At 54.4% G+C, this 21,146-nt stretch overlaps 1 protein-coding gene across 4 annotated transcripts in view; it reads left to right on the forward strand.

Annotated features, from left to right (window-relative positions):
• SLCO2B1 (solute carrier organic anion transporter family member 2B1) overlaps positions 1–20,562 on the forward strand; it is a 32,828-nt gene extending 12,266 nt beyond the window's left edge. The window contains exons 3-16 of one of the 4 annotated variants that reach the window (XM_088051689.1): positions 903–1,049; positions 1,304–1,441; positions 1,534–1,696; positions 3,179–3,406; positions 4,384–4,482; positions 4,819–4,949; positions 10,481–10,583; positions 13,672–13,836; positions 14,984–15,176; positions 15,960–16,116; positions 17,484–17,647; positions 18,421–18,485; positions 19,284–19,404; positions 20,013–20,562. In XM_088051689.1, the coding sequence (XP_087907815.1) occupies positions 963–1,049; positions 1,304–1,441; positions 1,534–1,696; positions 3,179–3,406; positions 4,384–4,482; positions 4,819–4,949; positions 10,481–10,583; positions 13,672–13,836; positions 14,984–15,176; positions 15,960–16,116; positions 17,484–17,647; positions 18,421–18,485; positions 19,284–19,404; positions 20,013–20,187 (1,989 nt within the window). In that variant the 5' untranslated portion in view covers positions 903–962 and the 3' untranslated portion in view covers positions 20,188–20,562. The remainder of the gene's footprint in view (positions 1–902; positions 1,050–1,303; positions 1,442–1,533; positions 1,697–3,178; positions 3,407–4,383; positions 4,483–4,818; positions 4,950–10,480; positions 10,584–13,671; positions 13,837–14,983; positions 15,177–15,959; positions 16,117–17,483; positions 17,648–18,420; positions 18,486–19,283; positions 19,405–20,012) is intronic. The other 3 variants (XM_088051691.1, XM_005524068.3, XM_014253642.2) reach the window with 3 other exon arrangements.
• Positions 20,563–21,146: the final 584 nt, after the last annotated feature.

Consider the following 21,146-nt stretch of genomic DNA (forward strand, 5'->3'; position numbering starts at 1 on the left):
GAAGGTCCTGGATTTGGATACTCAGGGGAGTGTGTGCTGTGGATGCCTGGAATAAACAGATCTGGTTCCAGCCTTTCCATCTGAACTGATGTGTTCAGGAAGCACAGCCTGGACACAGCCAGCAACTTGCAGGAACAGAGGAGTTTCAGCAAAGCTGACTCTGGGGATGCTGTCCTTTGGCTGGGTGATGTTTTCCCAGTCCAGACACGTTGCACCCATCAGTGGTGACACGAGGCTGGATCGTGGATGGTGCTGGGTGGTGTCCTGGTGTGCACCATCCCAGCCCCACAGTTTTCAGGGACTCGAGGGCTTTGAGCTCCCCCCTCATCCCTTTTTGTGCTGTGGATGCTGCCCTGGCTTACAGAGCAGGCCAGTTTGGCAGTGACCTCACTTCAGGCCTGGATCAGAACGAGACGAAGCAGAAATCCAGGCCAGGCTGAGCAGTTTCTCCATGGTGGGAACTGCTGCAAAACACATGGAGCAGGAGCAGTGCCCCGAGGGTTTGGGCATCAGCCAAGGCTGGGGGCAGCAGCTCTGGAAGGATCCAGGGCCATCCAGCCTGTCCTGCAGGGAGATGGGTGGGCTGTGTCCTGAGGCTGTGTGACTTTGGGCTGGTTGTCTGAACTCCTCTAGGGGCTGGAGGGATTCCTGGGAGAGCCACAGGGCAGCAGGAAGGAGATGGCTCAGATGGAGGAAGGAGGATGGAGATGAGGACAGATTATTTTCTGGGAGATGGTGGACTTTGGCAAGGTCTGGAAGTGGAAGAGAACCATCATATTTTCCAAAGGAGATGTGGTTTACACCTAGGGCTTTTTGAGAAGGAAAGGAAAGCAGTCTGAATTCTTCTCCCTGACCTTCTGCTGACTTTCTCTAAAGGAGCTGTTTGTTGCTGTGTTTCTCAGGGCTCATTCCTGTCCCAGAAGAGCTCCCAGCACTGGGGATGGCTGCCTGCCTCTGGCTGAATGGCAGCAGGAATGTTGTGCAACCTCCCTTCTGCTGCTGCGTCCCAGGGACATGGCCAACACAAACAGCCATCATCCCAGCTGAAGGCATGTGTTTGTCCAAAGCCACTTATCAGCTGAAGAAATTACAGCCTCCTTGCAGATACTGGCCCTGTTGTTACTTTTGGCAGAGGCCAGTTTCATGGCTCTGACCTCATTTCAGGAGATGCCACCGGTGGCAGAGCAGGGCTGGTATTTCCAAGGTTTACGTTGGATAAAGGTGCTTTTCTGTGGGGGGTGCAGAGTTTGTTGTGCTGCAGCTCTCGGTGACCCTGCCGGGGGCTCTCTTTCTGTGTTGGCAGTTCTTTGTGTTCTGCCACGGGCTGCTGCAGCTCTCCCAGCTCCTGGTCTCCGGCTACCTGAAGAGCTCCATCTCCACCATCGAGAGACGCTATGGCCTCTCCAGCCAGACCTCGGGGCTGCTGGCTTCCTTCAACGAGGTGACCGCCAGCAGCCCCCCAGTCCCTGCCGGGCGCTGTCCCCGTGCTCCCCCTGTCCCCTCGGGAGCTACTCCTGCTCTCTGTCCCTGCAGGTTGGCAACACCCTGCTGATCGTCTTCGTCAGCTACCTGGGCAGCCGCGTGCACCGGCCGCGCCTCATCGGCTGCGGGGCCATCCTCGTCTCCCTGGCCGGCTTCCTCATGGCCCTGCCCCACTTCCTCACTGGGCCCTACGAGTACGACCAGTCCGTGGCCAGTAAGTGCTCCAGACACTTGTTCCGGGCCTTTTGGGATGGGAGAAGGAAATAATGGAATGGCAGAATGGTTTGGGCTGAAAAGGAGCTTAAAGATCATCTTGTTCCACCCCTGCCGTGGGCAGGGACACCTTCCACCGTCCCAGGCTGCTCCAGCCTGGCCTTGGACACTTCCAGGCATCCAGGGGCTGCTCTGGGCAGCTTGTGCTCCCCACCCTCACAGGGAACAATTCCTTCCCAATATCCCACCTATCCCTGCCCCCTGGCAGTGGGGAAGCTGTTGTGAAATGGCTTTTCCTCCAGGCACTGGGAGCTGCAAGCTGTTGGCTTCTCCTCAAGAAATTTCATTTTTCTGAGAATGAAATCTTCCCAACCCTGAGAGGCAGCAGCTACTGGTGGAAAGCAGAGCCAGGGGACGTGGGAACCATGGAACCATGGGAAAGGGCAGGAAAACACTCAAAATACAGGCAGTGGCTCTGATTCCCCTTATTTGCTTCACATCCAGCCTCACCTGCCTTCCCTGGTCTAGCTGGGCTCTCGGTGAGGTTTTAGACCCCACCGGAATATCAGCCTCCCCTGAGAAACACACAGATCTAAATCATTCATGGAGGGAACAGGGCAGGGTGGGTTTGGGATCTTCTCCCTGAAGGAAAATGAAGGGATGAGAAAAGAAAGGAAGGGGAAAACCAGTTATTTGCCACCGTTCCAATTCCTGCCATGAAGCTCCAGCAAACCTTCTAGAAGCCTCCACCAAACAGCTTTTGTTTGGCTCACCAGAGGGAGTGCAGCTGGTTCAGGCAACTGCAGGCACCACAGGAAGGCTGAATAGGTGAATAATTGCTGGCTGCAAACCAGGGCCAGCTGCAAACCCCAGCTTGGGAACCATGAGTTGGTGTTTCAGCAGGGCTGCTGCAGCTGGCCCCGTGCCCATTCCACGGGATTTGGGGCATAACCATGGAAATCCTGCTGCAAGCACCACCACCCCCGTTCCCCTGGTTCTAATGAAGGTGAGGGTGAGAATCAGCCCTTTCATGTAGGCAGCTTTTCTGAGGAAAACAAATTCTCATTTCCTGGGTAGCTGCCCACAAGATCTGTGGGTTTGCTCATTTACCTGTATTGGAAGGTCTGTCAAAGGTCTGGCAGTGACCTCAGCTCCACTTCCTTGACGGAGGAAAAGCCTTGAAGGTTTTCCATGGCAGGTGAAGCCATCTCTGTGAACATCAGTGCAGTGATCTTTGCACCTTCCTTGTGTTTTCCTTTGCCTGCCATGTACGGATAAGATAAGCACCTGGAGCAAATCCAGAGCAGGTCACAGAGCTGCTCCAGGGCTGGAGCCCCTCTGCTCTGGAGCCAGGCTGGGAGAGCTGGGGGTGCTCACCTGGAGAGGAGAAGGCTCCAGGGAGAGCTCAGAGCCCCTTGCAGGGCCTAAAGAAAGAAGTTTTTCTTCAGACCGAGCTCCCCAGACCTGTCCCTTGTCACCACAGGCACCTTCAGCAACACCACCGACCTGTGCCAGCCTGGGGCCCCACGGGCCTGGGCCAACCTCAGCGATGCCAGCTGCACCCCCCACGCCTCCAGGGAGAACCACGAGGTTCTCCTGGTCATGTTTGTGGCCCAGGCACTGCTGGGCATCGGCGGAGTGCCCATCCAGCCCTTCGGCATCTCCTACATTGACGACTTCGCCAGCGAGAGGAACTCCCCCCTCTACCTGGGTGAGGCTGGGCTCCTTGGGAGGGGAGAAACCAGGCTGGAGGTGACAGCAAGGCCAGACTGGACTAATTTGCATTAATGAGAGCTGGGTTTGTTATAGCCCTTCTGCTCTGCCTGGAGCCAGGAAGATTTCTGCAAAAAGAGTTTTTCTGCTTCAGGCTTGGGCAGGCGGCAGGAGAGCTGGGAAACACCACTCAGGGCAGGTGCTGGGGGTTCTGACCTGAGAGTGACAACCTGGAGATGGAGTTAATCACCACATCCTCCTCGAAAAAAGTGGATAAGGGGCAGCAGCACTCTATTTAGGTGTTAGCAAAGTGATACAAACCAAAGAGAGAAGTTTCGGTCACCTGGGAGATGGGAGGGTGTCCTTCAGCACAGGGGATGCTGGAGAACAGCTTGGGCACACGCTGTCCCAGGGGTGTGGGATGGACAAGGTGGTCCTTGCAGGTCCTTCTAGTCCTTTCCTATCTGTTAGCTGGGAAAACAGAACAGCAAAGGCAGATCAAAACCAGGTCATTGCTGTTAAAAAAAGGAAGCACAACATCAAATTTTGCTCTGGTAGACAACCCAAACCTCTCACGTGTAAGGTAGGAATTGAATTTTACATGTGGATTTCTTTTATCAGCAATTCATGGAGGAGAATTCACGGATAACTTTTATCTCCTTAACCTTGTAAAAAACCTTGGTGTTCCCTGGATTACCGATGCCAAGGGGCACCTTTGGTTCCTGGCAGTATTGCAGTCCTTTTGGGGGGCTGAAGACAAGTGTCAGGAAAGGCCTGAGCCGTGCCAAAGGGAATTCCATGTGTGAAAGGAGTGTGGAGGGCATGGGGCTGTTGCTCTGGGAGATCAGAAAGCTGCCAGGGAAATGGGCAGTGCTGGAGGCAGGCACAGTAGAGCCTGGTCCCACTTTGAGGCACCTCTGTCCCCATGGTGCCTTCCCCCAGGCTAAGCCCTTCCCTGTTCTCATCCCTGCCCAGGAATCCTGTTCTCTGTGACGGTCATTGGGCCGGGGGTGGCCTTCATGCTGGGCTCTGCCATGCTGCGGTTTTATGTGGACATCGACAAAGTCAGCGCAGGTGAGGGGACCTGTCCTGTCAGAGCTTCTGGAGCAGAGGGGTCTCAGCTTCCTTCTCTGCCCTGTGTCACTGGGGTACAGTGGGCAGCCAGCACATCCAAAGGGCTGAGTGGCTCTTTGGACACCCTGGGGACAGCAGTGAAATAGGACAGAGACAGTGGGATGTGATTTGGTGATGGGATGATGAGGGAAAACACTGCTCAGGCCCCAGAACTGATGGTCCCTGGGCTGGGAGCCACCACCTTGGGGCTGATTGATGGTGGGGGTGGCCTTTGGTGCACTGGGGCACCTCCCTTGTCCCTGCAGTGCTCTGATGGCCCTCTCCTCTCTCTTGCAGCTGAGGTGCAGCTCACCAGCAAGGACCCGCGCTGGGTCGGGGCCTGGTGGCTCGGGTTCCTGGTGGCCGCCAGCTTGGTGGCCCTGTCTGCCCTGCCCTACTTCTTCTTCCCACGGGAGATGCCGAAGGAGGTAGGAGGGGTTCTGCACACACACACACACCTCACTGGAGCCAAAATGACAGCCACAGGAGCCACAGACACTTCTGGTCCTTGGGAAGGGGAGGATGCAGTCCCAGAGTTTCATGTTTACGAGAGGTGTGCCCAGGGAAGAGAGGGCAGCCAGCTCTGCCTGTGCCCACAGCTTTTGTCTGGGAGCAGTCCTGAATTTTAGAGGTGGAATTGAAGTTTCAGCAGTGGGCTCCTGGCAGGCAAGGACAGCTCTTCTGCAGGGAGCAGGGCCAGGGAGGGGCTGTGCTGTCCAGAGCTGCACACAGGACATGACACAACTCGTGAGGTTCCCCGGCTGCGCGTCCCAGCACCCTGGGAGCGGCACAGAACAAACTGTGCCTGCAGAGGAGGGCACAGCACTCTGTGGGCTGGGATGCTGCTGAAGCTGCTGGGACACGCTCAGGGGGTGAAGCCGTGCTCGTCTCGGTGTCTTGGCGTGTGCTTTACCTTGAGGCAGCATCAAAACCTTGCTGCCTGAACAAGTCTGTGCACCTGGTGCAGAGTAACGCTTCATTTCTCCTGATGCTGCCTGAATTTCCACAGGAATGAACGGAGATTTGGGGTTCCCCGACCTGTTTTACCAGTTCAGCTTGGGGATGCAGTGATTTACTGCTGGCTGACAGGAGCTGCGTGGTGATGAGGTGGGAGCTGCTCCGTGCAGGGTGAGGGTGATCCCAAATACAATGTGCCTGGTCGATACAGCCAGGCTTGCTCTGAAGCCTTAGGGAAGGTCTGTGCTAGCAGGGTCTGCTCAGCACGCCAGGGTGGCACGCTCCATCTCAGGGAAAAGTTCTTCATTAGGGATGATGGGAATATTAATTTCATAAACGCCTCTGGAGGGAAAATAATGCACTTCCAACTAAAACAGCTGCACTTTCTGGCAAGTGCTGCGCTCTGAGTTGGAGGAGTTTAAGGGGGAACGGGTGGATATTGATTTTAAAAAGAGCAGGAAGATTTCACCCAGCTCTTCTGGCTGGGATCTGTGGGGAACTCTCCCACATGGCTGAGCACCCACGTGTCCCTCTGCAACATGTGAATTTCTTGAATTCTTGGCTTCCTCCCCATTTTTGCATCTCCCTCAGAAAGCTCTTGGAATCTACCAGCAGTCATAAATAATAACATTAATGGGAAAATACAGCAAATAGCCAAATTCTGCCCTCCTTGCAGGATGCGAGGCAGCAGGGATGCCTGACCCACAGGGTATCAGCACCAGCAGCAGCAGCAGCAAGGGGCCCTGCCTAAAACATTCAAATAAAGGCCTCCATAGAAAGTTTGCCACATGCTGTTCTGGCTAACACACGTGAGCTGTAGGAGCACTCCAGGATTTGTTGGAAATCTGTGTTGTCATGGATGTTCTCCAGCATGTGTGTGCCATCCTGCCCACTGCAAATCCCTTCAGGCACAGCACGGGAACAGCCCATGGGAAAAGCACAGCTCTGCCCTGCCCAGAGGCAGCTGAGGTGTTCCTGCACCTCCAGCTTGGATTCAATTTCTGGCCACCCTCCTCAGTGGGCATCATGCAGCAAGCACTGGGTATCAGCCAGCCCTCTGTGCCTGTGGAGACTTACATTTTCTATTCCACAGCCACAGTTCAGCTTCACCTGTTTTTTTGATGAATTCTTTCTTTGAAGTTCCTGGAATGGCTCGTGTTAACATGAATGATAGCGCAGGGCTGCTCTTTTGATCTTTTTTTGGTAAATTAGTCACTCCAAACCCAGAACATCTTTATTTCTCTGCTTTGCTGCTTGTCAGAAGGTTTCTAGCACCAGAGTGTCCTGACTAACCCTATTGAGGGCTGATCCCCATGAGGTTGTCATGAAATCAGGAAGGGGATGGGAGGATGAGGCTCTTGGACTGGAAAAACTGTTTTCAGTCAAGAACAGCCTTTTTCCCAAGTAATTCCAGTTTAATCCTGCCTCCATGAGCCTGAACCATTCCTTGGAGTTGTGTCCTGGATTTTGAGGAACTTTAAGCACTCTCCAGTTGCTGTGTAGCCATATTTTAGTTCATGCTTTTCCATCTGCTGGTGTTGCTGTATGCCAGGGCAGGCAGCAGCAGTGTCACAATATTCCAGTATCCCTGGGACACAGGCTCTGTCTGTCCCACATCTCTGAGGGTGCCACAAAAAGGGGAAAGCTGCTCTCAGCAGGATCTGTCTTGTCTACCCTGATCCCTCCCGCTGCAGGGGACACTCCAGACACAGAACCCAACCTCTCCCAGATGCCAGAGGGGCTGGGTGACACTTCCCCCTGCCTGGGACAGCATCTGACATCCACTGACACGCCTCACTGCAGAGCTCCCGTGGATTTTATGGGAATCAGGCTGGCGTGTCCCTCTCGTGTCCGAGCCCTGGGGATTTGTCCAGCCCCTCTGGTCACTCAGCAGGGCTCTCCTCCTCAGCCTCAATGCCAGCATGCTACCAAAACTTAATTCCCTGCGTGTTGCAGGGACACTTTCCACAATCACAGATTACTCCAGCCTGCCTTGGGCACTTCCAGAGATCCAGGGGCAGCCACAGCTTCTCTGGGTACCTGTGCCAGGGCCTGCCCACCCTGCCAGGGAAGAATTCCTGCCCAAAATCCCATCCAACCCTGCCCTCCTTCATCTTAAAGTCATTCCCCCTAGTCCTGTCCCTCCCTGTCATTGCAAAAAGTCCCTGTCCAGCTCTCCTAGGGTGCCCATTAGGTGCTGGAAATCGAGATCTTTCTCTGGAAAAAGGTACTGTGATGCTCTGGCTGCCTCACTAAAGCTCCAAAAGCACCACCAAAGGCAGCCTAGGAGAACAGGGCATGGTCTGAGGAGCAAGGAGGACCGAGTGGCAGGACAGGCTGCAAGAATGGGCTGGTCTCTACAGCTGGATTCTCCCCAGGGAGCTTTAAAGACTGGCACAAACAGCAGCTAAAAATAATCCTCCCATTTGGTGGGAGCAAGGTGCCCCTCAGCTGGTTATTTTAACACTCCTGGAAATAGGGTCCCTGGAGGGACCACACGTGCTGGAAGAGGCTTAATGAAGTGTTTGTAGGGAGCCTGCCCTTGTCAGAAGGAAAATAATTCTCCTTCAAGCTGTGAGGTTTTACACTTTGTTTGTCTAATATGAAAATAACTTCTCTGACCTTACTTTTCAGTGAGCTGGGAGTGCCAGGTTCTGTTCACAGCCAGAGGGAAACTCTGCAGACACCTCAAAATAAACAAAGAAAGCCTCTCTGTCACAGAGCAGGTCATTTATCCCTGTTTCCAGGGGTGTATTTGGATAAACCCAGCCTGCTGGCACCTCTGGCTGCCCTTCTCACAGGTGCAGTAGCAGGTGGGGAGAGCAGGAGCTGGCAGGAAAAGCTGCTTTCATTTTCCTTTCCTGCAGAGCCCTGCCCAGCCATCCCTGGATTTATTCATGCCTGTGCAGGGAAATGGGGGATTTCCCCAGGCCAGGGTCGGGTTGGGGATGCTTTTTCTGATGCAAAGTGTGTGGGAGCTTCATTCTCCTTCCTCAAAAGCCTGTCTGCCTGCTCCATCCCCTGAGAGGGTGGAAGTGATGCCAGTGGACTCACAGAATCACGGCACGGGTTGGGTTGCAGGGGCCTTAAAGCCACGGGCAGGGACATCTTCCACTGTCCCAGGGTGCCCCAAGCCCCATCCAACCTGGCCTTGGACACTTCCAGGGATCCAGGGGCAGCTTTTTTGCTGGCCAAAATCTTCCATGCAGATAAAATCCCTTTGGAAAAACATGAGATGCAGCGAGTGGCACCAAGAAGCTGAGTCCTTTAAGGAATCATCCGGGAAAATCCAAGTGTGGGGGCATTTTGCAAGCTTAGTTTGTTTCTCCTTGGCATGATGCTGGGGCAGGGCTGATGTTACTGCACCTTCCAGCTCCAGCTTGACAAATTTCTGCTGTGAGAATGGCAAAATCCCCCATGGCAGGGGCACAGCATCCTCCTCGGGGCTTGGGCATCTCCAGTGGTGCAGCCAGCACAATTCCATCATCATCCGCAGCAAGCAGGCAGGATTCCTGCTTTTCCTTCTTCCCTTGCTCTCCTTCATCCCAGAGAAATGTATTTCCTGATCCTTTCAGGCAGCAAAAGACCACAGCAGGGCCAAGGCAGCACAGGGAGAGGAGCTTTCCCCCTCTGTGAGGGCTTTGCTCCATGTGCTGCTGCTCCCGAGCCAGCACAGAAACGTCCCTGCAAGGGTCACATCCAGGGACATCCCAGCCAGAAGAGCTGGGCTTTAGTCTGGATGGACAGGCTTTTGACTCTTAGAAGTACAAACAGCTGGAAGCTGAGGAAGCCACAGTCAGGAACAGCTTGGATGTATTTTTGGAAAATGCGGTGGTTTCCGAGCAGAGAGAAGAGCCCCTGTAAGGCAATTGAAGAGTGAAAGGGAGCAGGGATTCATCCTTGCATTTGAAAAATGCATGAGAGCCCGAGCTCCAGCAGTACAAAACAGGAAAGGAGTTTAATTGCTTTTACCCTTAAAGAGGGCACGTGGAACCCTCAGCACAGCCACTGTGACCTCGCTGCTGTTTAATGACCGCTCTCAGTTGCAGAGCAAAGGAGGTGATTTTAGCCAAAAGCTGCCCGTTTCCTTGGGTCCATTACAAGTCTCTAATTGCTGCTGAATGCACTCATTTGTGCAGCTCCTGATGGCGGTGGCAGAGCCGGGGCTGCTGGCTCTGGCTGTAAACACTCTGTGCTGAGAGCCACGCTGTCCTGAGCCCTGTCTGCCCCTCCACAGGCACAGCAGCACATCTCCTCTGAGTGGCCCCTGCTCCTGCGATTCCCCTAAAAGCCTGCAGAGCCGGGGATCCCAAGCACATCCCAGAAATGCTCTGCTCCCTCAGCTTCCCGGTGCTGTGGGATGCTGGGCTGAGTGAGGCTGCAGTGACCTTCCACGCTCCGAGCCCTCTGAGGCCAGGGACTGCACCCTGGGCAGCCTCTTGCCTTAGGAGGTGACAAATATTGTGCCTCCATCCCAGACCCCCTCCTTGCCTGGTTACATTTTCCTCTTTTTTGATGCTTCTTTGCTGCCCACCGGCTTGTGAGGGAGCACAGAGACACAGGGAGCTGCTCATCCTCCAGCCAAACCAGTGCCCAAAGCTGTGCTGGTGGGCATCCAGGTGGTCTTGGCTGCCTGCCCCCACACACAGAGGTGAAAGCTCTGGGGCAGAAAACCATCTCCCTGAGGGTCTCCAGCTTTCCCTGCCAAGGTTTGCAGCTCCTGAGTTTGTGTGAGCTGAGCACAGGGTGTGCTGGGCCTGGGGAATGGCACAGCTCGATCCCGAGGAAGTGTGATCCACTGCTGTCAGGAGAGGTGGGAAAACTCCTCTGCAGCGTGGATGTGTCTGGGTGCTGTCAGCCCCATGGGAGCCACGGGGATGTGGGCAGGGAGCAGCAGCTGGACAAGGCCAGCAACATCCCGGGCTGCTGTGTCACGGTTTGGGAGAGGAGAGGGGAGGCTGTGGCATGGCGTGTGCAGTGACAGGCTCTGGTGTGTCCCCAGGTGGTGACAGCGAAGAACAGAGGCAGCAAGAGGAGGGAGGACGTGCTCAGCCAGCTCAGGTGCCAGCACTCGGAGAGCCTCTCCCTGACGGAGTTCATCAGACGTAAGTGGTGTGATTCAGCCTGCCCACCCCTCCCTGCTGCACCTCGTGCCAGCCAAGGCAGTGCCCTGCTCACTCTGAGTGTCACATGCCTGCCCTGGCAGCGAACCAGGCCAGGCTGGACAGGGCTTGGAGCAGCCTGGGCTAGTGGAGAGTGTCCCTGCCCATGGATGGGATGGGCTTGAAGGTTCCTTCCAAACCAAATCCTTCTGTGACTTCTGTGATTCATGGTTCATGTGGGCAGCAGGAATCAGAGGCCAACATCTCACCAGAGCCAGGAAAGAGGGGTGTTAGCTGTGAGCCTGGAGCAGAGCAGTGGGAAGGGAGAGACCCCCTTCAGTCAGAGGGCTTTGGGTGTCTCCAGCTGCTCTTGCTCAGCCCTCGGGCCATGGCAGGAATCAGAACCACAGCAGCACTGGCAACTTCTCATCCCCAGAAAACCTCACCACGCTCCCCCCTCCAAGTCTGGAGACACTGTCCAAGCCAGGCTGACCTCCTGTCCTATCGGGAATGGCCAGCACTGCCTGGGGCCAGGGTCTGAGCAGTTAAAATCCAGAGGGAGATTTGAATCCGGTGCAATTAAATTGTTTGGAAATGAGCGGGCTCTTTGTGCTGAAGGGGATCAGCTGGGCTTTAGTCTGTGCAGGCATCTGCTAATGGTTGGGATGTTTGGGTTTTTTAAATACTCTGCACTTTGGCAGCTACTTACGAAAAGTGGCCAGTGTCAGCTTCCTCCCTGTTTCCCAAATATTATCCCGTTAATTTATTGGAATTTCTCCGTGTTCTGAAGGTCAGTGCATGGCAGGCTCAGCCAGGCAGGCGTGGGCAGGTTTTTTGTCCCGCTGGTGGCAGCGTTTGCTCGTCAGCCTAATGCTCAATTAGAGGAGGCACTCGGGGGTTTCTTCCCCCCCGACCTTGTGGTGCTGTCATTTCGAAACCTGTGTGATGGAAGCGGCTGCGTGGGAGCAGATTGATAGCGCTCAGATGGGATTTTCACACCAACACGCTGCTCTGTGCCGCTGAAACAGGAATGAAAATGAGCTCCCTGCTCCTGGCTGCAGAGAGGAGGAAATCTCATACCCTGCTCCAGCTGCAGCTCTGGTTCTGAATCAGCGTTGCTGTGTAAGGGCTGTGCTAATAAATTCATTATTTCTGAGAATTTGTCCCCCAAAGCCCAGCTCTAAAATAAATGAAGTGTCTGGTTTGTGTCAGGAGAGCAATCTTGCTGGAATCACCAGGATCTCAAATATAAAACTCTTTTCAGAGCCAGGGATGGGGTGGCAGGTGCTGTGTGATGGTTAGATGGGACAGTGTGGGGGGAAGCCTAAACACTTCAGGGCTAGCTCATCTGCAAGTCAATGGAAAGAGAATTTCCTTCCCATTTCATCACTCTCCTGCTTGTTTTGTTTCCTCTCTCTGTTTCTCTTTGTACTATTATTTTCTACATGATAATTGATGAAAGCAGCATTTGGAGATGAGATTCTCCAGCCTGAATCTCCTTGGAAGAGTCCAAGGCCAGGTTGGACGGGGCTGGGAGCACCCTGGGACAGTGGAAGGTATCTTCCAGCAGTAATGAAAAAAGTAGGATTTAGCTTGCCTGAAGTCATTTCCATTGCTAATTTCCAAGCTTCTGTTGAAAACACCTGGGAGGATGTGCAGATTCTGCTGCACATACTGGGAATTAGCCCATTAAAGGTGATCTTCAAAGCAATTGGAACGTTGCACTCCTCACCCGTGACTTGTTTGTTTCTCATATGGTCCCTAAAGACAGTTTCAAGGATATTTTTTGTTTATTATTTTAGTTTCCCCTTGCTTTTCCTGTCTGCCCAGCTTCCTCTCTCCAGCTGCAAGGAGGATCCAATTGGTGCTGAGGTGGGGATTGCAGAGGATGGAAATCTTGCTGGGGGACCTGCTCAGCTTTTTACCTCTGATCTGAGGTGGCAGAAGTGGTATGGTTTGATTAAAAAGACCAGTGACCTCCAGGAAAAGAACTTTTTGGTGAAAAATTCCCACAAAAGGCTGGATTGGCTCTCAGGAGATTTTTCAGCAAGCAAGCTGAAGTTTCCCATCTGCAACATGGCTGAGAAATTCCAGGAATACTCTTCAAAAATCAGTTCCTTTAGTGGTACTTAAGGGCAAAACCATCTCCCCTCCTGGGTTCATATTGGTGTAAAGCAGCTCCTCCCTCTCCACTGACTGCCAGCCTCCAGAGGGTCAGTGTTCCAGGGTCCCTGACCATGCTTGGTGTGCTGGGACCCCTCCAAGGACCTGCTTTGTCAGCTTCCTACGATTTTTGGGCTGCTTGCCTGATCTGGGGGCAGAGTGCTGAGCCAGGAAGGTGATGCTGCCACGAAGGGGAGTTTTGCCTTTGGACATGGAGGACCCCACTGCACCCACAGAGGGTCCTTTTGCTCTTCCCAGAACATTCAGGACAGCCAAAATCCATCCCTGTGTGAGGACAGCCCCCAGCCAAGCCCCAGGGAGATCTCCCCACCGCAGTCCCTGAGCAGATAGAAAGATCGTCCCAGTTGTTTGTCAGCTGCTCAGAGTTAACACCATTAACTTATGGCAGCCCTCTGCATTAATCCTCGCTGTTAATTCCTTATCTCTGCTCCAGCAGATTGGCTGCCCAAGCCCTCATCTGGGAAACTCATCAGCAGTTTGTTTGGAAGTTGCCCTTTGCGTGCCAGCAGAGCGGGGGGACGGCAGCGGCAGAGCAGCAGCAGCAGCAGGAAGGGGGTTTGGGATGTGCAGGAAGGGGACATCACTCCAGGCTGGACACTGGCAGCTCCCAGCAGCTCCTAGGTTCAGCCCTAGGGCAGTGTTTTTGTGCCTGTAATCAGAAAATGCATTTTTCATGATTGAAACAAAAAAGACGCTGAAACCGCAACCGCAGCAAACAAATAAATGAACTTTTAATGACTTCCCATCTACTTTTGTACTTGTTTTAGCAGAAGCTCTGCCAGAAGGCTTCAAGGAAAGGAGTGCAAGGAGATGAGCTTTGCAGTCCCTTCCAACCCAAGCTCTTCTGTGATTCCCTGATGAATGTTTTGCTGCTCTCCATGCAACAGGTTCCCCCTTGTCCTTCCAGGCTTCCCTGCGGTGCTGCTGAGGAACCTGAGGCACCCCGTGTACCTGCTGGTGGTGCTGGCTCAGGTCAACATCTCTGCCATGGTTGCTGGGTTAGCAACGTTCATGGGCAAGTTCCTGGAGAGACAGTTCTCCCTCACAGTGTCCCTGGCCAACATGGTCATTGGTAAGTGTTGCTGAGCTTTGGACTCCTTAGAAACCAATCTGGAATTAGGAAGAATTCCTCTAGAACAAAGCCTCCCCCTCAGAATCGGTTGGAGAGTTCAGAGATCCTGCCACAGAAGTGTTTAAAACACATTTTTGGGCAAACAGCACTTTGGGGAAAGAGGCCTCTGAGGTCTGCAGCAGATAAATCAGCGTAAAGTGAGCAGAGCAGACTGGCAGAGCCCAGGGCTGAGTGCAGGCAGGAAGGTTAAATGCTGAAGCAGTGCTGTCCTGTGTGCCCAGCTGAGCTGCTCCCAGCCTTGATTTACCCTCTGCATTCAAGTCAGCACCATGTTCTGTGGATGAATTTCTCTAGCCTTTGTTCTCACTCCTGGGTCTTGCTTGGCCTTTTTCTTTCAGATCAAAAAGCTTTCTGTAGCTGGAAATTCCTTCCTTGCGTGGGTATTTATGGGCTGAAAGCAACCTGCCCATTGATTCTCAGCTGAACAGTTTTCTTATCTCTAGCTGAACTTTGGTCTTCCCTTAAAAACTGTGGGGTTTTATATAATTGGGATTTTACAAGGGAGACCACAGAAACTGGCACAGTCCTGCACTGCACAGAACTGAAACATCCTCCACAGGCTTGCTTGGTGTTTCTTCCTGTCAGCACAGAAAAATCACATTTTGCTGGGTGAAGCTTTCCACAGCTCCTGACATCTTCCATCCATGGATACATAAGTTTGCTGTGGGATTCTGCTGCTTCTAAAAAGCAGCTTTTGTGTAGCATTATTCCACCAGTCCCTGCAATAATCTTGGTCCCTCCCGAATCACCTGTGCTGAAAAATAGGAACCCAGCATCAAATCATCTGGTGCTTTGCTGTGGGGAGGGACTGATAGCACAGATGGAAAACAAGGTACTGTGATAGGACAAGGGGGAATGGCTTTAGACTGGGTATTAGGAGGGAATCCTTCCCTGGGAGGGTGGGGATGCCCTGGCACAGCCACAGCTGTGATCCCTGTGATCCCTGGAAGTGTCCAAGGCCAGGCTGGACACTGGGGCTGGGAGCAGCCTGGGATGGTGGAAGGGGGTGGAACTGGGTGATGTTTAAGGTCCCTCCCAAGCCAGCCCACTGTGTGGTTCCCTGATTTCGGTGCCCTGCCTTTCCCAGGTGCTGTGAACATCCCTGGGGCCATGGTGGGGATCGTGGTGGGCGGTGCCATCCTGAAGCGGTTCCAGATGTCTCTGAGGCAGTGCAGTGCCCTGTGTGTCCTGGGCATGCTGCTCTGCCTGCTCACCGCCTTCCCCCTGCTCTTCCTGGGCTGCCCCACGCAGAAGGTGGCAGGTGTCACCTACTGGCACAGGTACAGCGGGCTGGGCACAGGGACACTCCCAGGTGGGCACAGCCCAGCCACGGGCACTTCCTAGGGCTGGGAGCCAAGCAGAATCCCCAGAAATGGGTTTATTCCTTCAGGAGAAGCAGCTAATGGAGACAAAGTAAGAGACTGTTGTGGATAAACACTGAGCGTGCTGTGTCCTCAGGTTTAGGGCAGCAAATGTACAGCTAGCCTCCATGACTTGTCCCACACTTGGTGGAGTCATTTCAGCTTTAGCTCCTTATGGGTGAAACCTTTTCAACATGAGATTTTTAGAATCAGGATTAAAAGAGTTCCCTCAGTGAAATTTCCTACTGAGCAGCAAGTGTGGAACCCAAAGTAAACACCTTTTTGGCACAAACAGCACAGGTTTTTATCTTGGAAAACGTGGTGGATGAGTAATTCAGGCAGGGGCCAGCCCTGGGGTCACCCCATCCAAGCTGTGGCAGCTGAAAGTGGGCAGGACCATCTTGTGTGCCCTCAAGGCTCGACCCAGGTCTCTGAATTCCCTGCCCAGAGTCCTGTGGTCCAGCCCTCAGGGGGAATCTCCCTCCCTGCCTCCCACAGTGGTGCTGCAAGAATCCCAAGCCCAGGGTTGGGACCCAGTTTCAAGGAAGAGGGTGGCTCCCGTGCCCGGTTGTGGTTGGGATGCTTTGCCCAGGCAGAGCAAAGGCTTGGGGCAATGGTGGAATTCCCGTGGGTCCTCCCGGCCACCTGGGGAAGGCTTTGGTGTGCAGAACCATGAATCATGATCACTTTCCTCCCGCTCAGCTCTGGCTCTGGACACCACGACATGGAGTGCAACACGCAGTGCCACTGCCCCGAGAGGGGCTTCAACCCCATCTGTGGCTCCGACGGCGTGGAATATATCTCACCCTGCTCTGCTGGCTGCAGCCACCTGGCTGCCCTCACAGACAGCTCTGTCCTGGTGAGTCCTGCTCTGGAGGGCTAAGCAGTGCCCAGCTCCTGCCAGAGCACAGGCTGCCAAGCCAAGGGTCTGCCCGAGAGGGGAATTCAGCAGTGCAGGAGCTGGAAGAGCGGGGTTTGCCCCTGGCCTTCCTTCGGTTTAGGATTATTCTGGTCTCTCCCCTGCTGCTCCCAGCCTGTCACTGAGCCCTGGTGGCTCTGAGCTTCCCCAGCTGCTCTGTTGGCTCTGCAGACAACCTGGTTCGGGAAATCTTTGCCTCTAAAACGTCCACCTGCAGGTGGCTAGCAGCCCACATGGGATGAGTGGCTTTCCCCTGGCACAGGATGTAGCTCGGGACTGTCTGGGCAGTGTGCAGCAGCGTTTTGTTAATTAACAGCACTTCATTTTAATAACAATTATGATTGCTGCCAGAGCCTAGTCCCAAATGTGCTTTCCTGCACCACCCCCCCATGTCTTGTACAGCACATCCTTTCCAACTGCTTTGACGATGCCTCTCTCTTCCAGCCCTTGCTTTCTCAGAACACACTTTCTCTTTTACACTTTTCTTACCATTTTCAGCATCTCTGCCAGTACAGGGACCTGTGGCACCCGTTGCCTGCTGCCTTCCCTGTCCCAGGGTGTCCAGGAGCCCTCCCAGCCTGCATAAAACCCTACAATTTTGTGGCCCAGCTTTGCTGCAGCCCTTCCAGAGGGCACCATGTAAGCTTGGATGTAGGAGCGAGGTTTTGGGAGACCCTGAGCTGCCCCTGCCTCTGGGATCGCCCTTCTGCAAACTGCCACCCCCTCTGGCAACCAAAAGGTCATGCTCATTTTATTTAAAGGTCTCTTAAAAAAAAAAACCTCAGGGGTTTCTTGTTTAAAACAAAAAAAAAGATAGAATTGTGACTAAAAAGCAGAGAAAAATCCCTCATCCATCACCCCAGGGCATCTTTGCTGTAAGGCTCTGCTAGTTATTTATGGGCCTCTCTCAAAGGTGAGGTTTTCCATGTTTGATTTAGCACCACCCCTGGGCTCTGGCTGCAGCTCTGCCCTGCACACAGACCTGGATGGAGGGGCTCACATCCCTGTGCCAGGCCCTCAGCACCCTCAGCCAGGAATTCCTCCCCAGTATTCCATCCAGCCCTGCCCTCTGGCAGTGGGAAGCCATTCCCTGTGTCCTGTCCCTCCATCCCTTGTGCCTCTCCAGCTCTCCTGGAGTACTGGATGGGGCTCTGAGGTCTCCCCAAAGTAGCGAGTACTAATTACTGCTAATTATTTCCAGACAAGTCCTACCCCCTCTCCTTCACTCTGGCAGCTGGCAGCGTTCCCTTCCATCTGCACATCCCTGGGCACGTGGGCAGCCTCTGGATGTCGTTTCCTCTTTGCAGAACTACACCGAGTGCAGCTGCATCGCGGGGCCAGGGGGGTTCGCCAGGCCGGGCACCTGCGGCACCGCCTGCTCCCACCTCTTCGTGCCCTTTGTGGTCCTGTCCTGCCTGGCAGGGATCCTCGCCAGCACATCCCACACGCCGTCCTTCATGCTCATCCTGAGGTGGGCACAGTCCTGGGCAGCCACCGAGGGCTTCCAGAGGGGAGATTTGGGCCAGGAGGAAGGATTTCTCCAGCTGTGGGACTGGGAGTTCAACCAGCCCTGGACTGCACCTCCTGCCCTGTTCCTGCAGCCTGGGGGCTAAACCAGCCCTGGACTGCACCTCCTGCCCTGTTCCTGCAGCCTGGGGGCTAAACCAGCCCTGGACTGCACCTTCTGCCCTGCTGCTGCTGTGTTTTCTCCTCAGCACACTGTGCACCATTAACTCGGCAGTAATTCAGCACGGCAGCACTTGGGCGCTCCTTAAGCAGCTCTGTGTGAAGTTAAGAAGTTTAATTACCTTGCTTTGCTTGAAAGCAGCCTCCCCTCGGAGTGCAGAGAGGCAATTAGGGCTCCATCTTCCCACATCCTTGGAAAGGTGCTTGTGGGGTGGAGCAGGATGGAGCCGGCCTGGATGTGAGCCCAAGCTGGTGGGGCTGGACCCCAGGGTGGGAAAAGCTGAGGGAGAGGGGAAAGCCATGGGGGAATCTCTGTCTTAGGCTATAAATGAACTTCCAAGCTCTTCCTGGGTCTGGCAGGTTTTTCAGGCCAAGGAAAGGCCATGTTTAGCCCTAATGAATGAACCCTCATTAGCTTTGGTGATGTGAATGGGAGCTCCCTGGCATCCTTGATGGCTGGGTTGAAGGACAAGTGTGTGGGTGAGGAGCTGTGCCAAGGAGGGAAGCATCCATCCTGTTGGGATTGCCAGAGGGCACATGTTCCATTTTGTTTTTCAGGAGCATCCAGCCTGAAGACAAATCGTTCGCTGTTGGGATACAGTTCATGCTGCTGAGAGTTTTAGGTGATTTGAAATGTGCTAAAATACCATCCTGGCAAATAATGGCAGCTCTCGGAGAGGGCTTTCCCAAGGCAGGGGAAGATGCTGCCCTGCATGTTCTGGGGGTGCACGTGAGGGGGATGAGACAAGGCAGCTCCGAGGGCTCCATCTCCATGTGTAAACAAAGGAGGGCTGGGAATAACTTCAGGTTCAGGAGCTCAGGCTGTGTGCAGACACTGCTCTGCTCACTCCAGCATATCAGGGAACTCCAAACCCTGTGCTGCGATCTCCCCAGCTGTTTTTCCAAAGGGGAAAATCCATGTTCCCCTGGAGGTCCCCAGGATGTGCCACAGCAGCCGTGGGAAGAAGCAGTAAATGCTCAGAGTATAGAGGAGGTGAGCACTGGAATGGGGTGCCCGGGGCAGTGGTGGAGTCCCTGTCACTGAAATGTTCAGGAGGTACCTGGCTGTGGCACCTGGGGACATGGTTCTGGCTGTGGCACCTGGAGACATTGTTCAGTCTGTAGCACTTGGGAACATGGTTCAGGCTGTGGCACCTGTGGCTGTGGTTTGGGCTGTGGCTCCTGGGGCTGTGGTTTGAGCTGTGGCACTTGGGGACATGGTTCAGGCTGTGGCACCTGTGGCTGTGGTTTGGGCTGTGGCTCCTGGGGCTGTGGTTTGAGCTGTGGCACTTGGGGACATGGTTCAGGCTGTGGCACCTGGAGACATTGTTTGGGCTGTGGCACTTGGGGAGGCCCTGGCACCTGGGCCGTGGTGTTGGGGTGGTTGTGCCTCATCAGGCCAGGCTGACCCTGTGTTCCAGCGTGGATGCCGGGCCCGGTGCTGTACGGCAGCGCCATCGACACCAGCTGCGTGCTGTGGGAGAGGAGGTGCGAGCGCACGGCCGCCTGCCGCTACTACGACAATACGCTCTTCAGGCAGAGGTAGGGATGGACAGTGGGCTTGGGGGCACCAAAGTGCTGTGCATGGCTCCAGGAGCTCACAGGGACACTTCCAGCCCCTGTCAGGCCCTACAGGCCGCACACACACACAGGGGTTCAGTCCCAGCCCTGTCAGGCCCTGCAGACTGCACACACACACAGGGGTTCAGTCCCAGCACAGCTCCAGGCCCTGCAGACTGCACACACACACACACAGGGGTTCAGTCCCAGCCCTGTCAGGCCCTGCAGACTGCACACACACACACACAGGGGTTCAGTCCCAGCCCTGTCAGGCCCTGCAGACTGCACACACACACAGGGGTTCAGTCCCAGCCCTGTCAGGCCCTGCAGACTGCACACACACACACAGGGGTTCAGTCCCAGCACAGCTCCAGGCCCTGCAGACTGCACACACACACACAGGGGTTCAGTCCCAGCCCTGCCAGGCCCTGCAGACTGCACACACACTTCACAGGGGTTCAGCCCCAGCACAGCCTCAGACTCAGCAGCAGAGGCAGTCCTGGAGCAGCCTCCCCGCAGTCCTGGGGGTCAGTGCTGGGAGCTCTTGAGACATCCCCGCTGCCCTGACCCGCTGTGTTTGTGCCCCACAGGTATCTGGGGCTGCAGTTTTTCTTCGAGGTGGGCGCCTTCCTGTGCTTCGGGGCCGTGTATCTGATTCTCAGCAAGCAGGAGAGGGAAGCCCACCAGGCAGAGGAGGCAAAGGCAGAGCCAGAGAAGGAGAAACTGGCAGGAAACTCCATGAAGAGCCCGGAGTCCAAAGTGTGAAGCCAAAAAGGTGAATTGTGATCCATTCTGGGCAGGTAATGCCCTGTGAATCGATGCACACCCGAGCTGTGCAGGAGTGATGGACCCTGGGGCTGCTTCCTGATCTCCCAGGTGGGATGAACTCTTCCTGCTGTGCTGTGGCTCCATCCATACATTGTTCTCCACCTCAGGGGTGCAGCTTGTTCCTTCACATGGATTAGTCCACACGCTTTAACCCGTGGGCTCTGCAGCCTGCTGGATTTGTGTCCTTCAAAGCAGTTTTTCCTGCTGACTGTCTCGGTGATGCCAGCACCGAGCATTAACCATAAGCCTGAGGGGTTTTGTGGTATGTTCTTTTTTAAATAAATCATTTTTAAGAAATGGTTTTGTACTGAACCCAAAGGATCTCTGTGACTGATAATTATAATTCTTACTTTTTTGTGCTATCAGCACTTATTTTCTGATGGTCAGTGCTTATCACAGGAGCTCCCAGAAAAAAGTGGGGGTTCAAGTGCATTCCTGGTTTGCAGTTCCAGAAGGGCAGAACTTTTCCCAGGGTTGCAGGATCAGAGGACAAAGTTGGAGCCCTCTCCAGACTGGGTAGAGCTTGTGGCTGAACCATCTGAGCCCAGCAGCAGCCAGCCCTGGGCTCCCTGAAGGGGGTTCTGTCTGTAATTACAGGGTGGCAGTCCAGCCTGACGCTATTTTGGTTCAGCTGCCTCTATTTCCTGCATTCTTCCCATCCCGGGGCTCCTTCCCACCCAAGAGTGAATTGTGTTGCTCCTACCACCAGCGAGCAGCCACAGCCACTGGGTAACTTTGTCATTATTGGCTCCAGAATGGAATTCAGTAGAGAAAACAAAATTTGTAAGTTCAACCCAAATAAGCAGAAAAGAAATACACAGAGGGGAAATTCCGTTCCCTCCTCCCACCCTGGCAGATATCCTCTGGGAAGGGCTGGGTGTGCAGAGAAGTGCAAG

This window comes from Pseudopodoces humilis, chromosome 2 (assembly GCF_049639895.1).
Source record: "Pseudopodoces humilis isolate 2021_Gansu_Grassland_sample_001 chromosome 2, ASM4963989v1, whole genome shotgun sequence".
NCBI classification, from domain to species: Eukaryota; Metazoa; Chordata; class Aves; order Passeriformes; family Paridae; genus Pseudopodoces; species Pseudopodoces humilis.